Genomic DNA, 22,888 nt, shown 5'->3' with positions numbered 1-22,888 from the left:
TGGACAGAAGGGGACAGAAAAAAAGAATCAAAACTCCAGGAACGTGTTATCAGTTCAAGCTGAGTGTATTGTTATGGCTCTCCACACGTTACCTTTTGATTAAGAACATAATGCCATGTGTGTGGGTCTCAGCAATAAGGATGGGTGTACATCATTTGCAAACAGCACCTATTCACTTCATTATCTGGACAGATGTGCATTATAAAAAAAACATAAATGACAGGTCTGAAACATGAACAAGATTAAAAATGTTAGGAATGCCATTTCTATTTGAAAAATATAAAATATATGTAATATGAAATCATAACAAAAAAAAGGTAAAATATGACATGCTACATGAGAAAATATGTATGACTGTTCTTTTGATTTTTTTTAAAGAAATAAATAAATGAAGATTGCACTGTGATTTGCATTATAAAGTACGGTATGCAATATATAGCATAAATAAAACCCTAACAAAATTGCTCATTTACTTTGGTTAAGGTATGACTGAGCTAGTAAACTTTAAGAGGGTGTACTGTAGTCTTGGGCTATACTCACTGCGTAAGGCTACGAGAAGATCAGGCAGCAGAGCTGAGTCTTAAGGCTGAAATGACTGAAGAAAAAAGAAGCGACAGAAACACGCCAATGAAATCACTAGGAAAGAGAAGAGTGGGCACGGGGCTGGACACTGCCACCCTGGAACGCGAGGCTGTCGGTCGCCCCCTTCGAACACGAGTCCCTGAGGTACATTCCAGGCTTCATGCCACCACTAAGGGGTTTGCTCGGTGAAACTCTTTGGGACTGATCAACGCTGATGATGATGATGATTATGATTAGACTCTGGGCTCAAGGACAGTTTCCCTTTTTTATACATTCGCAATGCAGTATTTTATCACTAGGAGGGTGCCAACCCAAGTCAAACAAGGTTTGGGTTGGTTTATGATGGTTGGCTGGTTTATATTTCTCATCTACATTGCTCTCTGGGAGTTGATTTAATCTTGTCAGCTGACTTTACCTGGGCAGCTAGTATTATAAGCCCCGACCTAGCAGGTAGCTTAGATAGAGGATACACAGAAGACTGGTTTAATTCAAACCAAGCACTCCAGCACACCGAAGCCCCCGGGTCCCATCTTACCCAAAAGCCTCCTTTAATAATCCCTTCAGCCATCAAATGTTAAAGCTGTAACATAGACAATATAACAGTACAAATATATAAATACACTTAGAGAACAAGCTTAGAGGAGAAATAGGACCAAGCTTCAATTTCCGATGTAGAAAATAGAACATTTTTTGTTTCAGTCATGGACCTAAAAACCATAAAAAAGTATAAAAATACTTTTGTAAAACTTTTTTTTTTGTAGGATTGTGGTTTTAAAACTGGCGCCATACAGACGCACTACAATCCCACTCCTCAGACATATAAAAACAACTTACAGACAGATACAAGGGCTAAAACACAGAAAAAATGGAATGTGACATACAGACAATGGAATCGTATAGGAGACTATAACAGGTAAAAAAAACTGGACTTTTAAAAATATCCCAAATATTATATATATATATATATATATATATATATACATATATATATATATATATATATATATATATGTATATATATATATATATATATATATATATATATATATATATGTATATATATATATATATATATATATATATATATATATATATATATATATATATATATATATATATATATATATATATATATATATATATATATATATATATATATATATCTATATGTGAGGATCAGTGTGCCCTCTTATATATAAAGAAACATCCCTCAAGTTTCCCTCCTCTCTTTCTTTTCATCCCATCATTTCATGTTTGTTTATTTTTTCCCTTTACATCACCCAATGGTTGGGCAGCCCTACTCCATGAGAAAGAGCTGCAGGAGGAAGGCCAGAAGGAAGGAGAGAGAGGACAGGCCCACCACGATGAGGGTGGCAAACTGTCCGTCTGTGGAGGTCACCCCGAAGGCCTTGACGGCCGGCGGGGGTGGCGACGGCGCTGGCCTCGGAGGCTAGCGTGGGCTCGAGGCGGCGTGCCGTGAAGTGGGCTGACGGGCTGAAGGCGCCGCTCAGCTCCTGCGCGGTGTCTGGGCAGTGGCGGCTGGCGCACACGCGGAGGCGGTAGTCCGTGTTCCACTGCAGGCTGAAGAGCTGGAAGCACGTCTCCTCTCCCTTGAACACCTGCGCCCATGACACGGGAGGGACAAAAGAGGAGACTTGATTGAAATCTCAGGTAGCCTAGTAGCTCAGCTAGTCGGAGCCATGTTAAAGAGAGAGTTCTTCAAAGCCTTCCTCCATAGCAGGTCTTCAGCCTTTCATTTGAGTGCAAGTATAAAGGCTAGCAGATAATGAAAACCTGGGTATTATGAGGACACATGCCCTGTGGTGTGTGTGTGTGTGTGTGTGTGTGTGTGTGTGTGTGTGTGTGTGTGTGTGTGTGTGTGTGTGTACATATGGGGTTAAAATGAGGACCAGGACAACCCCTACATTTTAGACCAACATATTTGTATTTTCTGACTCCTCTAAACAAGTTGTTGCCAAGAGATTCCATTATGCAGAGTTGTCAATGTTTCCCAGTGTACTCTTTGCTAATTTAATATCGCTTCTAAGCACTCTGCCACTTTGGTTCAATTAACCCATCGGATAAAGACTGATGATTTTTGGATGCCATCATGGTAAGGTGTGCAGCGCACACATGCTAAAATGTTTTCATTTAGTATGGAGAGAAATAAAAACACTGGCACTTCTTCTAAATCAAATTAAATACACTCACATGAGAAAAGTTACTTTTAAGTGTGTCTGTGTGTACATGTATGTGTGTGTGTGTGTGTGTGTGTGTGTGTGTGTGTGTGTGTGTGTGTGTGTGTGTGTGTGTGTGTGTGTAATCTCATCATTTACTGTAAGCCATTAGGGACAGGAGCCCAGGGGGGAGGACGGAAGAGAACATGTGTGTCAAGACAAGTCATTTGTTTGAGATCTCAGCCGCAACCAACTCTTTTGCTCTAGCAGGCCCGTCTTCTTCAAAGCCTTGTTCATGCCTCCTTCAAAAGGGGCTGTTAGTCTCAGCTTCACTTCATTCACCACACAAACAAGCTCCAGCCCCAAAGCGCCAACATCAAAGGACCCAAAGAGGATGCAAATGCAACACAAAAAGGTATTATAGAATCCTGTTGTCATCAACAGCTTTCTGAATAAATCAGCTGTTTTAATTACTTATTTATTATTAAGATCTATTTAACTTTGGTGCATGAATACACATCAGGCAATTAAAAAACATAAATTGCTTCATATTAAAATAGGTGATTTTAGCCTCCTGCTTTTTAGAAGAAAGGATCGCCGAGAGCCTTGAGATCCGAGCGGCTTGAGAGGATATCCCAGAGCCTTGAGAGGGGCATTTTCACAGCAGGAGATTTTAATCAATAGAGTCTGACTGTTTAGTATTGGAAACCGACAAAGACTAGAGTGCCTGATATCACCTGCAGGGCTTTGTCAATAATAGTGTGGACCAGAAAGGCACACCAAGAGGCAGAGTAGAGAACGAGTGAGGTGAGTTGTTTACTACATTCACCAGAGGCACACACTCTCAAATGAAGTAAGAGACTTCACAATCCATACGTACTAAACCACAACATTAAATAGTATAGCACATTCTGCAAATTGCATGCAATCTGTCCAGAGAGCTTGACAAAGCAGAATAGGCGTTTCTGGCTGCCATAAGTTCACACTGTAATGCACTGTATCTGGGCATTAACCTTGAAGAACTACAAGCTATTAGGCTCTCAAGAGACATGACCACATTAGACAGGAAAAAGTAACCTGCAGTTACCAGTTTCCACAGCAACAAATTACATATCAATTTTCTGAACATGCCCGACTGTGCCAGAGATGAGGCACTGTGCTTCTCTCAAGGCTCACCAACTACTCATCGCTGACCGTCCCTCCCTCCCCGGCTGGACAAGCATTTGCGTCTCATGTTTACCAGCCGTACATCTGCAGGCGCCCGCATTCTCGCAGACAGATTCATCAAGACTGACCAGGCTTTTGATGTCAAAAGAGAGGGAGAGCGACATAGCCATCATACCACTGGAAACTGAATAAGCTGGAAGTGGAAAAGAATATTATGATGACACTAATTTCAGGACAGATCTACAAAGCCCATGAATGAATGGGCTAAATTGCATTTCTGAGAAATGCTTGCATGATAGGCGGAGGATCAATCAAAACCAGCCTGTGAGTAAATGACCACAATTAAGCCCTCACTGTTTATGCTCTTCATGATGCTCACTCGCTCAAAGCCTCTTGAGAGCTCATTCACAGGCCCCCCAACACCTGATGAGACCTGGATTGTTGGCCATTACGAATGGAAGGATTTCTATCCTATTACACACGCCTTTAAGCCTGGATAGATTGTGTGCCAGATGCACACACACAGCAACACCAGAAATGTGAGAGACACCACCAACACCAAGCCACCAACACCAAGCACTGAGAGAGAGAGAGTCACCAATGCTATCAGAGATGAATTGATATACATACTGTACATGTGTAACTGTATGTAACACGTTGTGAACGAATGCTCCCAATTTAAGTTAAGAGTTAAAGTGGACTGATATTTAGCAAATGCGGCATGGACTTGCAATGGTAGGTCTGAGAATCGGACCCTAGATGACATTGCGGTGACTTCAGTGACGTTACGCCTACACAATGCCTACAAGTAAATAACAAACACTTACATATATGCAAATACACATAGGCTACACACTGCGGCTTGCATTCATAAAAACAGAAGCTGGTGTAAAGCTCTATCCTGCAGTATAGTTTTGGTCTATAAATTTGATTACTATGAAATATGATGGGGGAGTAGTGACGGCCATGTGCAGTGCAGAATTAAATTGCCTTGTGCCTCTAGATCGTATTTCATTTTTCATTTTGATTTCCTGACAGACCAAGGACAAATTTCACAAGCACATAATCAAAGCCCTAAAACAACAAGGGTATAACTCCTAAAAATGAAAGCTATTGTTGACAGAGGAGAGAGTGACAAGTGATACCAGCAGGCAGGCATATTATGTGAAAGCCTATTTGCATTAAAACCCGTTTCATTTCATCCCCTAGTGTCTTCCAATTTACAAGGAGCTGTCTTCACAAGATCATAATTAGGGAATTATGGGATGTAACTGCAAAATCAGCATTCAAGTCCTGAACACTTAACGACAGGAGCCTTTATTGAATGGGACGATAATTCTAGCAGAGTTGGTCCCCTGCCCTTTGATAAGGAGACACTCACAATTGGCAGACCCATTCAGACTGCACTGCATTGATCCCACATGGTGTGGCATGACAGAAGGGAGGGGGTGTGTGACACTGACCTGCTTGAACTCGGAGTCTCGGCCGCCCAGGACCTGAAGTGTGTAGGTGATGCGGTCCCCTCGCATGGGCGGCACTGCCTCCCATGTGACCTCACAGGCATTGCCTTCCAGCTGGGACACTTTTGGGGCTGTGGAGGGGACACGCACACACACACAAATATAAACATTATAAGTAATAAGTGAAAAATAAGTGATCTGAGCCAAGAGAGGTCATAGCATGCCACTGTGTACGTACGGTTTTTAGACATTTTTAGAACTTGTAACAAGCATTCGTACACTTCAAGATGGTGTATGAAAAAATACACTGCTTAGAGTTGTTGTACTGGGTAGAGGCTTGACATGGCTTTGTGTAGTGAACAATGAGCACTGGGCCAGCGCCCAGCTGTCTAGGTGTTTATGTGCTGGGATGCCACCCTTGGCTACCTTTGAGTGTTGGAGGCACAGATTTGGACGTGCTCAGGATGAGGGTTTCGGAGAAGGGCCCCTCCCCCGCCTCGCTCACCGCCTGGATCCGGAAGCTGTAGCGGCTCGACTCACTCAGCCGCTGCACTCGGAAGGTGTGGCTCGGCCCGCGGTAGATGGCCACGAACCTGAGACGAACAAGGCAGGGTGACCGAGACTTGGGAAGTTAGATGCAGAACAATTGGGAAGGCAAGGAAGGAACACTCACTGACAGAAGAAAGAAACAACACTGGCTTTATAATTGTAGTCATCAGGACCATACGTTCCAGGAAAAGTTTTGACAAAACCTTCAAAATGTCAACAGAAACCCCCCACACAAATGTTTCTCTCTGGTTTCTCACATTTTGGAAGGTACGTAATTATAGTTGCATTGACTCATTTGTGAATGACCATAATACACTGAAACTAATTATGAAGCTTCTTCTGGATGTACTGACAGAGCATATGGCCTCAGAGAAGGGAGATTAGCTTTAGCCCGACACATTCTGGGTCTATCTAGGCAACATGTTGCCATGGCATCCATAAAATGGCACACTATCACACAAGCCTGGGGATAGAGTGATTGGCCATGACAATCCGCTGTAATTAAAATGAGCTGATAATGATAGGCAAGACATACACACATACCTATGATTTAAATGGCATCAAAGATAAGGAATTGCATAATGATGTGTATGTGTGTGTGCTTAATGTGTATAATGTGCATAATATAGAGGTCTCAAAAAATTAGAATATAGTGGACAAGTTCATTTCCCCCCCTAATTTGGTTCAAAAACTGGATCTTTCATATATTCTAGATTCATTAGATATAAAGTAAAATATTTCAAGCCATTTTTTGTTGTAATCTTGATGATTACGGTTTACAGGTCATGAAAACCAAAAATGAGTATCTCAAAATATCTTATATATATTTTCTGAGACTTTAAACTCTTAGTCTGGTTCAGTAAACACAATCACAATCATGGGAAAGACTGCAGACTTGATAGTTGTCCAGAAGGCACTCATTGACACCCTCCACAAGGAGGGTAGCCACAGAAGGTGGGCAGGGTGTTTACTGAGTGCTGTATGAAAGCATATTCATGGAATGTTGACTGGAAGGGAAAAGTGTGGTAGGGAAAGGTGTGCAAGCAACCAACAAGGATGACCGCAGCCTTGAGAGAATTGTCAAGAAAAGTCAATTCAAAAACTTTTTGAACTAAATTAGGGGGTAAAAAAATTTTTTCCACGATATTCTGATTTTTTGAGACCTACCTATATGTGTGTGTGTGTGTGTGTGTGTATGAGAGAGAAAGGGAGAGAAAGTGAGTGAGAGAGAGAAAGGGAGAGAAAGTGAGGGAGAGAGAGAGAGAGAGAGAGAGAGAGAGAGAGAGAGAGAGAGAGAGAGAGAGAGAGAGAGAGAGAGAGAGAGAGAGAGATACAGAGTAAGAGCTGGTGTGTCAGTGAAATGGCAGGGGTACAAGTGTAGCGGACTAATAAAGAGCACTGAGCGACCCTAATGAAGCCTTGGCAGCCCTTCTGTTCTTTTACACAACTCAAAAACCAGAGAGTGGGAGACCATGAAAATGACCGACGACAGGGTACAAAGAAAAGACAGATCAGTGAGGGAGAGAGAAAGAAGAGAGAGGGAGGGAAGGAGAGAAAGTGAGAGGGAGAGGGTGAGTGAAAGAGAAAGAGGGGGCGAGTGCAGACGCATTTGAGTGCTAATTGGACTGGTCAGACCGAAGGGCTCGGATGAGGCCATGTGTCTGAACTGGCATTAGGGTTCCAGGTCGAGTCCACCTCTCCCCTGTGCTTTGCTAATTCCCAGCAGCGTGGCGAGACCAGCGTCCCTGATTAGGGTGCTCAGAGTTAATGTGCTCCCAGACGTGGAGGATGCACTTCTCCCAGACACTGAGGGAACACTGTGTCGCTGCCGTCTCAGATGGGTGCAAATGAAAACGTCCTCTACACCCTCCTTTAGCTGGGCAGGGTTTTTCATTTCAAATCAGTTCTGCTCGAATAGATTAAATTCAAGGCCAATTGAACGTCTATTAGTTAAAGAATCAAAAGCTCGAGAGACGTGGTTCAGAGAACTGTTTAATGCTACCATGTCGCTTTTGTTTTTCACAAGAGGCTGTTCAGACAAATGGAATGGAAATGTTCTCAAAAGCCAGACTAATCCAGACTAATAAAACCTCATCTGGTGGTGGTCAAACTCTGGTTAAAAGTCTGGTGTCGACCATCACAAATGTATAGATAAAAGCTAAATGCAGAGAAAGTGTAAGAAAATGTACTAAAGGCATAAAAAAAACTCAAGTGCTAGACTCCTATGAAAATGACTGAAGCAAAGTCACAGTGATTAAGTGTGTTTTAGGTGTGAGCAGAGTTAAGTGGCAGGTTAGATGTGATGGAGGTGAGGGCCTCACCTCTGGTTCTTGTCCTCCATCTGCAGGGTGTATGTGATGTCCTCGCTGCTCGGTGGGGTCCGGCTGCTGTCCCCCCAGCGCAGCTTCAGACTCTGGGGCCCCACGGCGGCGCACTCCAGACGGGGTGGTGCCGGGGGCAGCGGTCGGGTCCGCACCAGCAGGGGCTCACAAAGTGGACCGGCGCCAATCTCGTTCTCAGCCTGGACTTGGACGCTGGAGGGTGGGAGAGCAGCCAAACAAAAGCATGTCAAAAACACCGGTGACAAAACCATTGATTCAAAATGTATTTCATCACACCTGTGTCGAAAGAAGCAGATACACTCAAAGAGAAGTGTCATTTTTTTTTGTCTGTGTAACTTAACTTCTGTCAAATTATGCCCTCATAGGGTCAAGCTGTATCACTCTTCCGCTTGTTAAAACAAACCCTCATCCTCAAACGAATAAAACACAAAAACAAACAGCTCCATTAGTTCATATTGAAATGCCGGGGAAAGTGCCTAGAGAAGCCTGTGCGGGCATGCCCCCTCACCATTCCCTTCTCTCTCGCTCTCTCCCCTCAGGAACTCAGACTCAGTGTCTCCACAGACGGCTGAGACCATGGCCCATGCCCTCACTGATATCACAGGGACAGGCGGACAGACCAGCGGCCGATGCGTGCACGTGCAGCACACACGCTGCACCAGGTGACATCAGCCCATGTGCTTGTGAACCATATAGGTGAGGAGAGAAGAGAAGAGTAGATCTCTCATCATAAAGGAAAAAAGATAAAAGGAGGCACAGGATGGCAATAGCAACAACTGCTTATATTGTCCCCTTCAATAATAGAGCACACTTGAATGACCTTGTATGCACTGTCCAGATAGGAGCATCTGTAAGGCTATTATCAAGACTTTTTCAGATGAATTTAGATGCAATGTTCCTTTTCTACCTGAAAAGTTGTCTACAAATGAGTCACTGGTAACCATCACAACCTATGATGGGCTTCTAGCTAAGCTCCTTAGATAATGGATGGTTGTGAAGTAGCCACTGGGCATTTTCAGTATAATTGTCTCCAATGTCCCTGTTCCTGGCTCACCATCGAGAAGTTCTCTGGACTCGCCAAGTAGCAACCAGCTGGATTCTGTGTCCATTCACCACAACAGAGGCAACAATTATCCACATAATCCACATAATTGTCTGCATTTACACCATCCAGTGTGGGGTTGAAATCTTCAACACTCACAGCAGATTGTACACAGCAGGCATGGACAGTTTTTCTGTTTTCACCTGAATGAATAGGACTGCAAAGCACAAGGCTGTCTTAGAACTTCCAGCCATCAATGGTAAACATGCAAGCAAGCCAGCCAGCATGTTAGCATGTACATTACAACTCAAGGATGTCAGTCCTTAAACATTTAAACACCTTGCCATAAATGGTTTCATAGAAGATAGGAGATGACAGGGGAGTAATACTGTGTTTCTCCATACATTCACCACATATAGTGGGGTTCTAATTATAAAAGAATTTTATCAGTCATTAGATAGAAACTAAATGAGAAATGAGAGAGAATGGAGAGAGAGAGAGAGAGAGAGATGACAGCGCAGCCTAGAAGAATAAAAATAACTGATAAACGATTAAACGGAATGTTTTAATTCAAATGACAGCTATTGTCCGACACAATAGGCTTCCCTTTCAGCCTCAGGGAGAAAACGGCACTGCTGAGGATTCAAAAGCTATTTGCATTGATCGTTCCAATTCAGAGCCCACAATGCTACTAGGTAAATGCAATGCTTCCCACAGCATTAACTGTTAATGTTGAGATAAATTAGCTCAATGGTAATGAAACTGGTTTCAATGAGTAAATGGACTGAATCACATTAACATTGCCTATTACAATGGTCACTAATGCAGAGAGGATGATAAAAGGGCAATAGGAAAGGCGCACACTTATTGTCTCACAAAACCACTTTCTGTTAATGTTTCTGTCCCTTTCTGTTAATGTGAATCTGGAGAATGGTTCTCTCCCCCTCTGAACGCTCTTTATTCCCATGCGAACTACCGTGCAATTTTCTGCCATTAATCACCCACCCAGGTAAACGCTTTTATCTCCTCTCCTTAGCAGCTGTTACACACAGCTGAGCTGAGGTGGGAATGTAGAGCAGACACAGACACAAACCCATCCTGTCTGCCTGGTACACTCCACTGAACCAGAAAACTGGTAGTGTGTGCTTATCACTTGCTAAGGGATATGGGAACTTTAATAACAATAACACTCATCAACAGTACCAAGTAATGAAAGCTAAAGATAGCTGGTGGCTGGTTTGATTTGGATTTCTGCCTGGTTAAATCAATATGGTTTCTTTCTGTGGGTTTTTGTAATTTGTTATTAAGGCTTCATTAAGGATGCAAATTCATTTAAAAAGGTGGGTATTTGGGTTGTACATTTTTCAAATGACTTGAATCAAAATGGTCTTCATCTCCATGAGTAAAAAAAGAAGCTCATAAGGTCAAAACTGCTGTCCCTAGTGCTGGTCAGATTTTACAAACATGAAGTAAATACCCTCCTGTGTCCTACCCTAAGCCGGTCAGCATGACAGTGTGAAGAGGGCTCTATTAAAAGCATAACATTTTCGCCCATAGAGAGACATGGAGCTCGCCTCTATTCATCACATGGGTACCAAAACAGTGCAGTAATGGCCCAAATCCTCACTAATGGACCACTAATGACCTTTCAAGTCCCAACTAATGCGTAGTGCTGGGGAACAGCACAGCAGAGGGAGGGGGAGACACAGAGAAAATGAGCCTTGAAGAAGCCTCCAAACTGGGCTACGGGTGAGGGGTAGGAGTGGGTGAGGGGTAGGAGTGGGCGGTGGGGGAGTGGGTGAGGGGTAGGAGTGGGTGAGGGGTAGGAGTGGGTGAGGGGTAGGAGTGGGCGGTGGGGGAGTGGGCAATGGGAGAGCGGCGTCCACCACAGCCAGACCCAAAACTCTACAAACCTGTACTCGTTGTTCGGCTGAAGGCCCGTCACTACGTAGCAGGTCACATTGCCAACGGTAAATGTCTGGTCTCCCATGACGACGGAGTAGGAGGTGATCTCCGCCCCGTTGCAGAAGGGCTCCTCCCAGGCCAGGGGCAGGCAGGTGGAGGGGGGGTGCAGGTCGGTGTCCGAGGCCGGGGGCTCCTGGAGGAAAAGGGAGGGGACGGCACTGGGGGCGGCTGCGGGGGTCCGGCAGGTGACCAGCTCGCTATGGGGGCCCGCCCCATCCTGGTTGGCCGCCTGTGGGGACAGAAAGTCTGAGTCAGTGGGAAGGAAGTCTGGAGGTGGAAAGGCAAACGCTTCGACTCGCTATCCTCTTTCACCTGTGATTCTCATGAACTGCTGCTACCTTGTGCACTGCAAAAAAAAATCTAATCAAATCTAACCAAGTGTTATTAATCGTATATTAAAGCAACACCAAAGAGTTTTTTGTACATTAAAATAATGTTTCCAAAATCGTTTCAGTGGTTCATCAACTTGTAACAGGGTGAACGGCACTTCTGCATTAGCTTTGCAGCCCTCTATCGGCTATAACCGCACTTTGTAAGTTTGCCAGATCGGGTAGCGGATCTGTAGTTCGATGGAATGAGACATAAGAAACTACAAATTTGAATTGCGTTTGATGTCGCAATACATCATACTTTCATAAATCATGCAACGTATTCTACCTTGTCTGTGGACATTGTTATTTGCAAAGCCGGTGCTGGATAAACAAATAGCATGCGTGCGACAGAGGGAAAGTTCTTTGGTGTTGCTTTAAAGGTGCTCTAAGCGATGTTACTCAGTTTCTAAGCCAAAACATTTTTTCACATACAGCAAAAATCTCTGTAGACAGCCCAGGCTCCAAATACGGCAATAAAAACAGCCTGGTCCAGGCTGCACCAGGCCGTTTTTGTTGCCGTTCCAGGCTGTTTGTGCGGTTTTTGGAGCCTGGGCTGATGGCAGAGACCACAGTCTTTACAGTGTATTCAGGAGAGGCAGCTACCAGATTGTGAGATGTTTGCTGTATATGACAAAAAATGTTTTAACTTAGAAACCATGTAACATCGCATAGCGCACCTTTAAGATAAAAAATCAGCATAAAGAGACTCACATCTCTTCATGAAAACAAGCTAATTTGGCTACCAGTGCGTTAAGCAAATCGGTCTTGAAAACAAGCAAATTTGACTGCCAGTGGGTTGAGTAAATTTGTCTTGATACGACTCCTTAAAATAAGTCAAAATGATCTTACAAGAGAGCGCCAGGTAAGTCTCTTTGTACTGAAAACAATGGCAAATAGATTTTTTGATCTTAATATAAGATGAAGAACACTTGGCTAGATTTTCGGTGGTCAGGTATTCTCCTGAATCAAACCGAGGCGAAACAAAAGCAGACTTCAGTAAGATGGCTGCTGCATCAACAGCCTTGCCCCCCCCCCCCCCCCCCCATTTTCAGCAAAAGGTTGCTTTAGTAGTCCAACATAATGAAACCTGCAATTCACAGCCAATTAATGACTAGAGTGAATTGGTCCGAAAGGTCATAGCATTCACAGCGCTAACAGTGCTAACAAGCCGTCAGTCATGACTCACACTTCTGGGAGCCTGCTTAGAACATGCCCTAATGAACGTCCTGGCAGCTTACCTGAACCAAGGAGTCCCCAAAAACTAACCTAACCTTTGAATATCACTGTTGTTGATGTACATAACCAAGTAAACAAAAGTAATGTTTAATGGTAGAGACACATGTCTCAGCTTTACAATGACTATTACTCAGTGTACACCATGAGGAAGCTGCTGCATGTCTGAGTGTTTTCCTTACTGAAGTGAGGGATGGCAATAAGGGAAGTATAAAAAAACACATAAAAACAAAAAACTCTTCACTCTTTTGATGTTGAGTTTGAAACAGTCTGTGAAGCTTGAGAGAACCCTCAACATCTTTTACCTTCGCCATGCCATAATGGAGCATTTGACAAAGACAAAAATTGCTAAAGTCAATTTTCTTCTGCGCTTGTAGTGAAGTGTAGTGCAGGCTGAAAAAAGACTAGCTCGCCAGCAATCATCTCACAAAGGGCAGACCAAAATACACCCTCCGAAGAAATCAATGACAACTTGTTTTTCAGAACTCTGTCTTGTCTGTCCTGACAAATGCGCTTGAGTCATCGGTTAAATGACTGACACACCCCCTTTTCTTACAATTGATCCGAGGTGCTGTATTGTTGTTGCTTTAACCTCGCCATCATGGACAACTAAAAGCCCTGCTTGTCCTTGCATAGAAGACAGTTGTATCACTCCCATGTAGCCTGTCATTCTAGTGGACTATTGACAGGATCCACACTGATTAGATGGGTCCTCTTGCTTAACATTTAGTCTGGTTAGAAGTGTAGCCTACTGTGAAAACACACACACACACACACACACACACACACACACACACACACACACACACACACACACACCTGTCTAATGTAATTACATTAACCGATGGATAACAGTGGATTTTACACCGAAAGGGGGCAAAAAAGAATAAAGGAGACGAGACGAGACTAGACTAGACTAGAGATGTGGCTGAGGTCTCTCCCTGTAGCAGGGAGATGGTGGACACCTGTGGCTTACCTGTAACCTGCAGCAGTACTCCGTGGATGCCTCCAGGTCGGAGATCTCGCAGGACGTGTCCGCGCCGCGGTAGACCACCTCCAGAGAGTCCAGGTCCCGGCCCCAGGCCAGCCAGTACTCAGAGACATCGGCGCCGGAGCGCTCACAGCTCTGTAGAGGTGGAGAGATGGGACTGGTCAAGTAAAGGGCCTGATGCAGGATGGCAAACAACCGTGTGACCACCAGAGTCAAACAGTGATGGCCTGCCTCTACATTTACTTGATTTTCATTTGTGCAAATAGATCTACCAGATTAAGTAAAATTGAGGAAGACAGTAATGGGTTAAATTAATACATTCTATTCATAATCCTCCATAATGTTTACACTAAAAAATATGTTAATTTTTAAAACTGATAGCTGTTGCTGGTTTTCATATTGTGTCCCATGTCTCAAGAATGACTTTAGTAGTTGAGTATGATAGTTGACACACACACACACACACACACACACACACACACAGTTCTTTATGAGTTCTATCATCTTTCATCTCTAGGAGGCGAGTCATCAAAGTCAAAGTCAAAGTCAAAGTCAGCTTTATTGTCAATTTCTTCACATGTTCCAGACATACAAAGAGATCGAAATTAAGTTTCTCACTATCCCACGGTGAAGACAAGACATATTTTACCAATTTAAGTCCACAGACAAACATAACATTCAAGTAAACAAAAAAGTAAGTAAATAAGTAAATAATAAGTCATAATAATGGGATGAATAGTGTTTCTCTTGAGTAGTTGCACAGGTAGGTTCATTTCTCTTTGAATATGCTTTTCTATGGAAGGTCCTCTGCACTATGATAGATTGCACTGAAATCTATAAACAATATTTTACCTTCAAGATCTCTACATCAAAGAGGCGTTGAGAGCTCTCAACATACATTTTGTCAGTACCATGATTCACCCACTACTTAGCATGTGCAACAGAATATATCCAGTCTGAAAGAAGATTTTCAAAGACACCCATGATGCTCACCTTATGAGACCTCAGGCTAATCCCCAACCTTAAATGCCTTCCAGAAAGCGATGACCGTGGTTGTGAAACCAAATGTGATGACTAACTGATTTCTAACAATTGTTTTTCCCATTAGCGGCATTATGAGCTGTGTAGTGGGTGCGGAGATGCTTACAAGAAAAAAATGGATCGATACTAAATTAAAAAGTATTCCACGCATCATGCAAGCTATTGGCTTTTGGGGTGTAGATGATCGGTGCCCTGAAGTGTCTTCTCTTCTAACTGAATGGAAGAGTGGAATGACTGATGGATAGCTGCCTGGGATACTGAAGAGTATTCATATCTTTTAGCAGCCTATTGATGGCTCAGACAGGACACCAAGGATGAGGACACCGAGTAAACTCAGTTAGTACTCATGTCACCTTCACTCAGCCAATCATCCAGCAGGATATGCATCTGCCCATATCTAGAGGATGTATAAACAGGTTTGATTGTTTGGTTGGTCGTTGTGGGAAGTCCCCTACCTATAGCACAAGGAATATAACACCCTTCCTGTGTGTATCTGACAGACATGATTCAATGGGATCTCGAGTGCGTAATGCACTACGGTTTGTCAGCAACAGGTTGATTGTAAAAGAAGAGCAATATTACATTTTGAATGACATAATTTGGAGTTTGGCTTGAAATTCTAGTAAGAAAGACAATTCCACCATCTAGTATTGTGGGATTGTGAGAGCTCCGTACCTCCCAGCTCACTGCTGCACTGGTGTGAGATGTCATGGTCACGTGGGGCTCACCGCACTGACCCGGGGGTCCTGCTGCCGTGGTGACCGTGAGGGCCTCGGAGTAGGGCCCCACCTGTGGAAAAGAGCGAGTGGCATGTTTATCAATCACGTCCGTCTTCACCCCACCAAGCCCCCTGCTCAGTCCAGCCCCCGAGCTGCCACACATCCGAGAGGAAGAGGCAATTCCCCTCCCAGCAGGCCCCAGCGCTAAACAATCTGTTTGTGAGGCTAAAAGCACTGCACCATGCTGACTGCAGCACTGTGCTGCCGATGGCAATGCGGAGGCTGGGGTGGTCAGTGGGAAAGGTTTTGTGTAGGAGCAGAGCGATGGTATTGACATTTAGGATGTTCTTGGATACAAATGAAGGAATGGGGAGGAAGACATGTATCCACTCACCACATCACTCTTCTACCTTATTCATCCATCTTAATTTAAAAAGCAATATGGGGGGGGGGGGGGGGGGGGGCGTGCACACAAGACCTTTAACTTGAAAGTGTTCTGCTCAGCATTTTTCATGGTTAATACACTCTGCTTAATACAGTGACCTTATCAACTGATAGTTACGAGGGAACAAATTGCACAAACAACCGCACATCCTCCACTTCATAACATTCATGGTGCATGATGAATAATCTGGGCCAAATAAAAATGCCACTGGCATTCTGCTCAAATTGATGGTCCTTATAGGGACCAAATAAACATATATGAAGCATGTCTATATATTAAGCATGTCAGTGTGCTGGAAGGGTGGCTACCATGACAATGAAATGTCCAGAGAAAATGTATTACAACAGGGAAAAAAATGGGGGGTTGTATGCAAATGGCTGCTATAACATTATGGTGCAAGAGAGTAAAGATATGAGGGCAGTGACTTGGTTGGTTTGATGTGCTAAACATCTGAGTTTTTATACTTTTACACTCAATTTGATACAATCTCAGCTGTCTTCTGACTAGCTATCCAGTGACCCAATGTTAGTGTAATCTTAACATACAGTGTTTATCAGTGTAAAGCACATGCATGGGACCCACCCCGCCGTCGTTGGCAGCGCGCACGCGGAACGTGTAGGTGGCACCAGGGAGCAGGCTGCCCACGGTGCACTGCGTGGCCGCTCCCTGGTACACCTCCACTGGCTGGGCTTGGCGCTGGGCTTCAGCCTGCTGCTGCTGGTCCCCCTCCTCCTGAGTCTCTGTCTTCTGCTCGGCGTTACTCTCTACGGCACACATCTCCACGGTGAAGTCGACCGCTTCGCCGGCGCCCTCGCACACAGGTCGATCTGCAGAGTGACACGGGGAGGAAATGAAGGGAAATGAGGGACATTAAGCCCATCTTAGAATTTGTTTTGTTTTGAGTTTTTTTTTGTGTTTTTTTATTTATTTTTTTTAATTTTTTATTTTTAACCTGGTGGACAGACCTTATGTAAGTTAATTAACGTACCACCTAACCTCACTGACCAAACACACATCCCTCACTGACACCCACACATCAGACCAAAACAAAATGAGCAGTTTCCTCAGCAACGCAGCCTCCAGATGAGCTTAAAGGGAACGGGGTCGATGGGAATGATTAGGAACAGGCTGTGAAAAGCATGCACAGCCTCGACAAGGCGAGAAAAGGGAGTCGGTGTGTGCTTGGTCCAGCATGGCTATTTCAGTTTCAGATTCAAGGGGGCAATAGCAAGTCCTGAAGTGGCTGCTCACATAGACACTCACTGAATAGTGTTCAATGTTGAGTTCAGTGTTCTGTGTCAGTGAGTGTCTGGGTGGGGGGGCGGCTCTTTGGTGGTGGATCCTGAGGAAGAGTCTAAATTATTTGTTGGCATCCTGGCACAGGTAACAGGAAGGTACAAATGCATTGAGTGTTCGGGTTGTCTAATTACCCAGTGTCTAGTATGTGATGAAAGCTTTCGTTAGCAGAATTACAAACAGAGAGAGACCAACCGGCCAGAACGCAAATGCTTTTAACTTAATGGCTTCAAATCTAAAAATATCTGGACCAGTTGTGCTAATTAAGGCAAACACATACCTATAGTGGGAGGCACATGGGTTTGCAGACTAATGAGCCAAGAGATACTGAAAAGAGACACAACTCACCCCATTCTAAGTGGACCTCCTTGTGTTTGACATTTCCCATGACTCTCGGGGGTTGACAGGCGGCCGGGGGAAGGCCCAGGCTTCGGACAGACAGGCTTTGAGAGTGCTGAAACATCACCAGCACACAGAAAATCAGCACCCAGGCTCTGATTCAGTTTCCTGTGATGGATTGGCCAATGTAGACAGGAGCTACACATGCATTTGATCCATTTGTCATATTATACATATTTTTTTCTCCTCATCTGACAAACACAATTCTTAATTGTTCTTGATTCTTGAAGTCACTCAGATAATATCATGTTTTCATTGTGGGTTCTGGTTCCATTGTGGGTTCTGGTACATGTGGTCAGACTACAAAGCTGGACTCCTGGCCTACCTGGCTTTGGCCTCCAGCGCTGAGGCAGTGGACCCTCAATGAGTAGCAGGTGGTCGGCCTCAGGCCATCACACACGCGCTCCAGGGCAGGGCCTTTGTACACCTCCTCCCACTGAGCCTCTGTAAACACACACACGCACACACACACACACAAAGTGATTTAAAAGGTTAGATGTAGGTTCATGGAGGCTGGTGCACTTTGTGTCTCTGGAGGGAGAGGCTCAATCCACTTCCAACAGTAATGGTCTCCAATGTACCACTTACAATACACATTAGGTGCTTTTATTCCATCATACCTTGAGTCTCTTCCTCCAAGAGCTCCAGGATGTACGTCAGAACATCTGAGCCACCGTCATCTTCTGGAGGTTCTGGGGGATAAGAGAAGTAGAGAGCCATTATTGTAAGTATTACCTCCAGACAAACACAATGGAGCTGTAGGAGTCTGGTGAGGTGACTGCACCATGAAGCACCACTTACGCCATAGAGCACAGAAGCTGTGCGAAGTGACATCCCTGACGGCGACGTTGGTTGGCGGCCCCGGCTGGTCCGGAGTGGTCTTGCAGACCAGCAACGCACTCGGGCCGATCCTCCACTCTGCACTGCAGGCGGTGAGCTGCAGGGGGCGACAAAGGGAACGGGATGGCAGATCAGTCCAGCGATTCCAAGTCTGCATTGTGTCCCACTCCAGATTGCAAACGAGAGTCATGTTTGCCAAGTACAACTGAGCAACATGAATGCCTCTTGGAGAGCGAACTTAAGTGGGCTGTCTTAACAAAGGCATCCAGGGCAAACACTCTGAGCCGTGTCCCCAGAAACAGTAATACATTTCTACAAGGATGTAGAGACTTCAATCCAACACTGTGTGTCGTATTAGGCCACTTAGGGAATGGAGGATCTATTATTATGAGTGTCTTGGAGGGCAAGAACTGTTATAATGACTGACTCTTATTTTGTAGAAATGAGGACATAAATCATGCTAATGGATGACTGCACCAATTACCAATCTATTACTAACGTTCCTACAAGCTCTTCATGTAACTATTCCTCAAGAAGACTTTGTGCCCAAAGACTGAACAGGACATTATAATGAAATGCCAACTTTGAAAAATGTTTTATTCTTGGTCTGTTGCTTTGCTGGATCTGTTGTAATTCCACATTATTTTCTCAGCCCATCAAGTTAATTTCTCATTAGTGTTTTTTTAAAAAAAATTTTTATTGGATCTAGTCTTCCAAATGGCTCTATATCTAACAGATACGCAACAAACTCAGGCTGGCATGAGATGCTGAGTTTCTTTACATTCTCAACTGGTAAGCATCCAATGCAAGTGCAGCCAAGAAACACAGTCTTCCCCAAAGTTCATGTAAACCTGCCCCCGAGTGAGCCATATAGACAGACACCCGCTTAAACCCAAACAGTGGAGCTAAACAGAGGCTGCTCTCTGGGGAGTGCAGCCTCTGACTCAGCCCCGAGCGATTCCAAATGGCCCCCGGCCAATTCCCACTGACCTCCGCACAGCGAGGGACGAGTGCCCCCACCGCTGGCTTACTCATGCGGAGAAAATGAGCCTGCGACACCCATTACACATCCACTCAACCCCCTCCCCAGAGCACGGCTCTTCCCCCGGAGACATCAGAGTGCCAGGGGAAGAGAGTGGGTATAAGAGGTGTGAGGACTGGTTTTGGGTCAGGGGGTGCTGGATCTAATGCTGCAGGTTAGCTACAAGTTGTTTAACATGGTGGGCTTAGCAGCTCGGTTTGGGGTTTGCTCCGTATGATGCGCAGGATGAAAGCCACTGAGGCTTGGAGGATGCTGGACTCACCCTGAAACTGTATTGAGTGCTGCGCTTGAGGCCTTCCACTCTGCAACTGACATCTGTACCATTGTACCTGGCGTGAAACTCTGGTCCCTGTAGACAGAGAGAGAGAGAGAGAGAGAGAGAGAGAGAGATGGAAGGAGAAAGAGAAGTAGGAGAATTATTTAAAAGGATAAGCCTTTCAAACATGCCTTTTGTTCAATAAAAGCTTTTTCACAACCTCCAGCCCTGGAGGGGACCTGATAGACTCACAAGGTCACCACAAACCAAAGACGCAATACACAATGGACAGCTACAGCTATAACAAACAAGCATCAAGGAATGAGACCATGTCGCATGGAGGAACACTGAATTTAAGAGGAAAATTTAAGAGTTTGTTGAATGAAAAATATTTTAGTCATTAGTTACGGTGGTGACACACTCACTTTAGCATCACAGTAGGAGGTAGGAAGTAATGCGATTTAAGTCAGTAGCATACAATTCATCAGTGTGTCCAAAGTCATCGTCAGTGACTGAGACATCCTGAATATTTCCCTTGAGGGCAAGGCCATTTCATCGTCATCATTTCCTGGAAGGCGCAAATCTGCATTCCATGAAAGTGTCCGCTGTGTAAAACCTAATTTGCAACGGGTTACTTAGGGACTGCAAACCTAATTTGATGTTCACAAGCACGTCTCCAGCTGCTTAGTAATCTGCCCATGGACAAATATTTGAGATTGTGTTTGTTTATTCACTTTTATTTGTTGACACAGGTATTGTTTTTATCTCCTTTCACTTTTTACTTCCTGGTACATACCTTGCCAGCTTCTCCCAGTAATGAGGTCTGTTATGAGACACACAGTGGGCCAGCAAAATATATGGAATATGTATACTACTGCCATTATATCCTCATTATGAACTGAATAATGTGTTGCAATGACCTCTTGGTGAAGGAGCCTTTACTTCACTCACAGTCATAAATAAGCCAACATATAGGTTGATTAAGTTAGGAAGATTTTACAGTGTTGCGCGCTAAACTCTTTGGTCAGGAGTGATGTGTCGTCCCACCTGGCTGTCTTCCTGGAGCTCCAGGACGTAGGTGACCGGCTCGTCAGGGCCACAGCCTCCAGGGCGCACCCACTCCAGCGTGAGCCAGCCACTGCCGGCCCTCTGGAGCTGCGGGGCGGGGGGCAGCTGGGGCTGGCTGCCCGTCGTCTGGAAGGCCACCTCTGGGCTGTAGCCGCTGCAGGAGAACCAGAGGAGAGAACAGTGCAGAGCTGAGCAGATAGATGGTTTAATACAGACCGGCTGGCAAGCACAGAGAGGGAGAGAGACTTTATTTTATTTAGCCAGTCCAGTTGAATCTGTCACTGTCTATGAGATGCAATAGAAGCTAGGGCCATAAAAGTGCATAAACATTTATAAAGGCACTATTTACTTTCACCGTGGAGATAAATGTCACACTGTAGCATCAGGGCCGAGTAATAAATTATTGAGGGAGGGTGGAGGATCTTTAAAATGAGTCTGGACTTCTTCCTCTGAATGAGTAGCTCCGCTACCTACTAGAAGCTACGATGTGAGGTCATTTTAAAAGTTATTTACTGAGTTGTTAAACTCGGAGTCACCTCAAGGAGAGGGAAGTACTCAATCACTGGAGGAGAGTGCAAAAAACTTATTAGAGCTTTAGGTTTTCTCTCTACATTTATATTGCATACAAGGTCACTTCTGTACCAACTATATACACACACATATAAAAAAGATGCGGCACACATGCATGTAACCTAAGCATACACAAACATGGAAAGAAACATACGCACACTTAGGGAAATAGCCACACACAGAGACACATATTATATGGAAAAACAGGTGGGCATTGTACCTGGTCCCAATGTCATTCAGTGCCGCCACCCGAAACGTGTAGCCTGTGGCTGGGCAGAGCCGTGTAACTTTAAAGTGCCTCTGGTTGCCGTAGTAACACTCTCGGAACGTGCCGTTCTTTTTACCCTGTACACAAAAGTACACGTACACAAAAGCCTTAGTGAGGATGAATACCCACATAATACCCACATAACCAAGCAGCATAAACAGCAACAGAAAATGCAGTCCCTGCTCAAACAAGCATACAGTATAAGAGGATAATTTGTATTTAAGGGCTTACTGCTGAGGCCAAAAACATCTATGCCCAAGTTTGCAAAACAAAATGAAGGTGGCTATGTTAGAATATCCAATGCAACCTTCAAATCAAACCAACAACAAATGTTTCTATTACCCACAGAGAGCAATGGGGATTCAGGTGTGTGCATGTACATGACTTTGAAAACATGAAGGGGAGTTTTGTTAAGGAGCCACTGCTCCCCTGGGCTAGGGAGGTCAGAGCCCCTGAGCAGCCTCCAGAGACAGGGGCTGTTTGTGGGACACACCTGCTTGTGTGACAACATCTAGAGGAAATAAGCTGAGGAAGCGTTATCGGCTTGGTCTCACTCAAGTAGAGAGGAAGAGAGAGAGAGAGAAAGAGAGACAGTGAGAGAGAGAGAGAGAGAGAGAGAGAGAGAGAGAGAGAGAGAGAGAGAGACAGAGAGAGGGAGAAAGAGAGAGAGGGAGAGAAACAGTGAGAGAGAGGGAGAGAGAGAAACAGTGAGAGAAAAAAAGAGAGAGAGCCTGCGAGACAGGAAGAGAAATGAGGGGAGATATGGTGACTAGCGAGCCTATCTTATTAGGTTTGCCTTTCCACTTTATTAATTTCTGAGATTTTCACAAGGGGAAACCGCAAGGCCGATAAGACAAACAGCTCGCTCGCCCAACTGAAGCCCTTCCAGGCCAAACAGCGCAGCCCCCAGACGGACCCGACTTAGCTCACATCTCACTTTCCCTCAGCTTTCTTTTCTCTAACAGATCTGCGATCACAACTAATATTATGTTGGCCTTGAAATCAGATCCAATTGGTTATTAAAGCCCTATCTGCTTGTGGGACTGGGACTGGTGGTGGTGGTGG

General features: G+C 44.6%; 1 protein-coding gene across 1 annotated transcript in view; it reads right to left on the bottom strand.

Annotated features, from left to right (window-relative positions):
- Positions 1 to 1,730: 1,730 nt before the first annotated feature.
- Positions 1,731 to 22,888, bottom strand: part of fndc3bb (fibronectin type III domain containing 3Bb) — a 54,796-nt gene continuing 33,638 nt past the window's right edge. Inside the window, 16 exon segments of the mRNA XM_042067783.1 lie at positions 1,731 to 2,002; positions 2,004 to 2,201; positions 5,390 to 5,517; positions 5,813 to 5,979; positions 8,257 to 8,469; positions 11,233 to 11,513; positions 13,865 to 14,014; positions 15,596 to 15,709; positions 16,667 to 16,911; positions 17,729 to 17,834; positions 18,105 to 18,223; positions 18,400 to 18,471; positions 18,581 to 18,716; positions 19,924 to 20,010; positions 20,965 to 21,139; positions 21,776 to 21,900. Coding sequence (XP_041923717.1) covers positions 1,880 to 2,002; positions 2,004 to 2,201; positions 5,390 to 5,517; positions 5,813 to 5,979; positions 8,257 to 8,469; positions 11,233 to 11,513; positions 13,865 to 14,014; positions 15,596 to 15,709; positions 16,667 to 16,911; positions 17,729 to 17,834; positions 18,105 to 18,223; positions 18,400 to 18,471; positions 18,581 to 18,716; positions 19,924 to 20,010; positions 20,965 to 21,139; positions 21,776 to 21,900 — 2,439 coding nt within the window. The 3' untranslated portion in view covers positions 1,731 to 1,879.

The sequence above is a fragment of the Alosa sapidissima genome, chromosome 17 (assembly GCF_018492685.1).
Source record: "Alosa sapidissima isolate fAloSap1 chromosome 17, fAloSap1.pri, whole genome shotgun sequence".
Taxonomy (NCBI): domain Eukaryota; kingdom Metazoa; phylum Chordata; class Actinopteri; order Clupeiformes; family Clupeidae; genus Alosa; species Alosa sapidissima.
The sequence above is the reverse complement of the archived record's forward strand: the minus strand, read 5'-3'. Positions and strand labels throughout refer to the sequence as shown.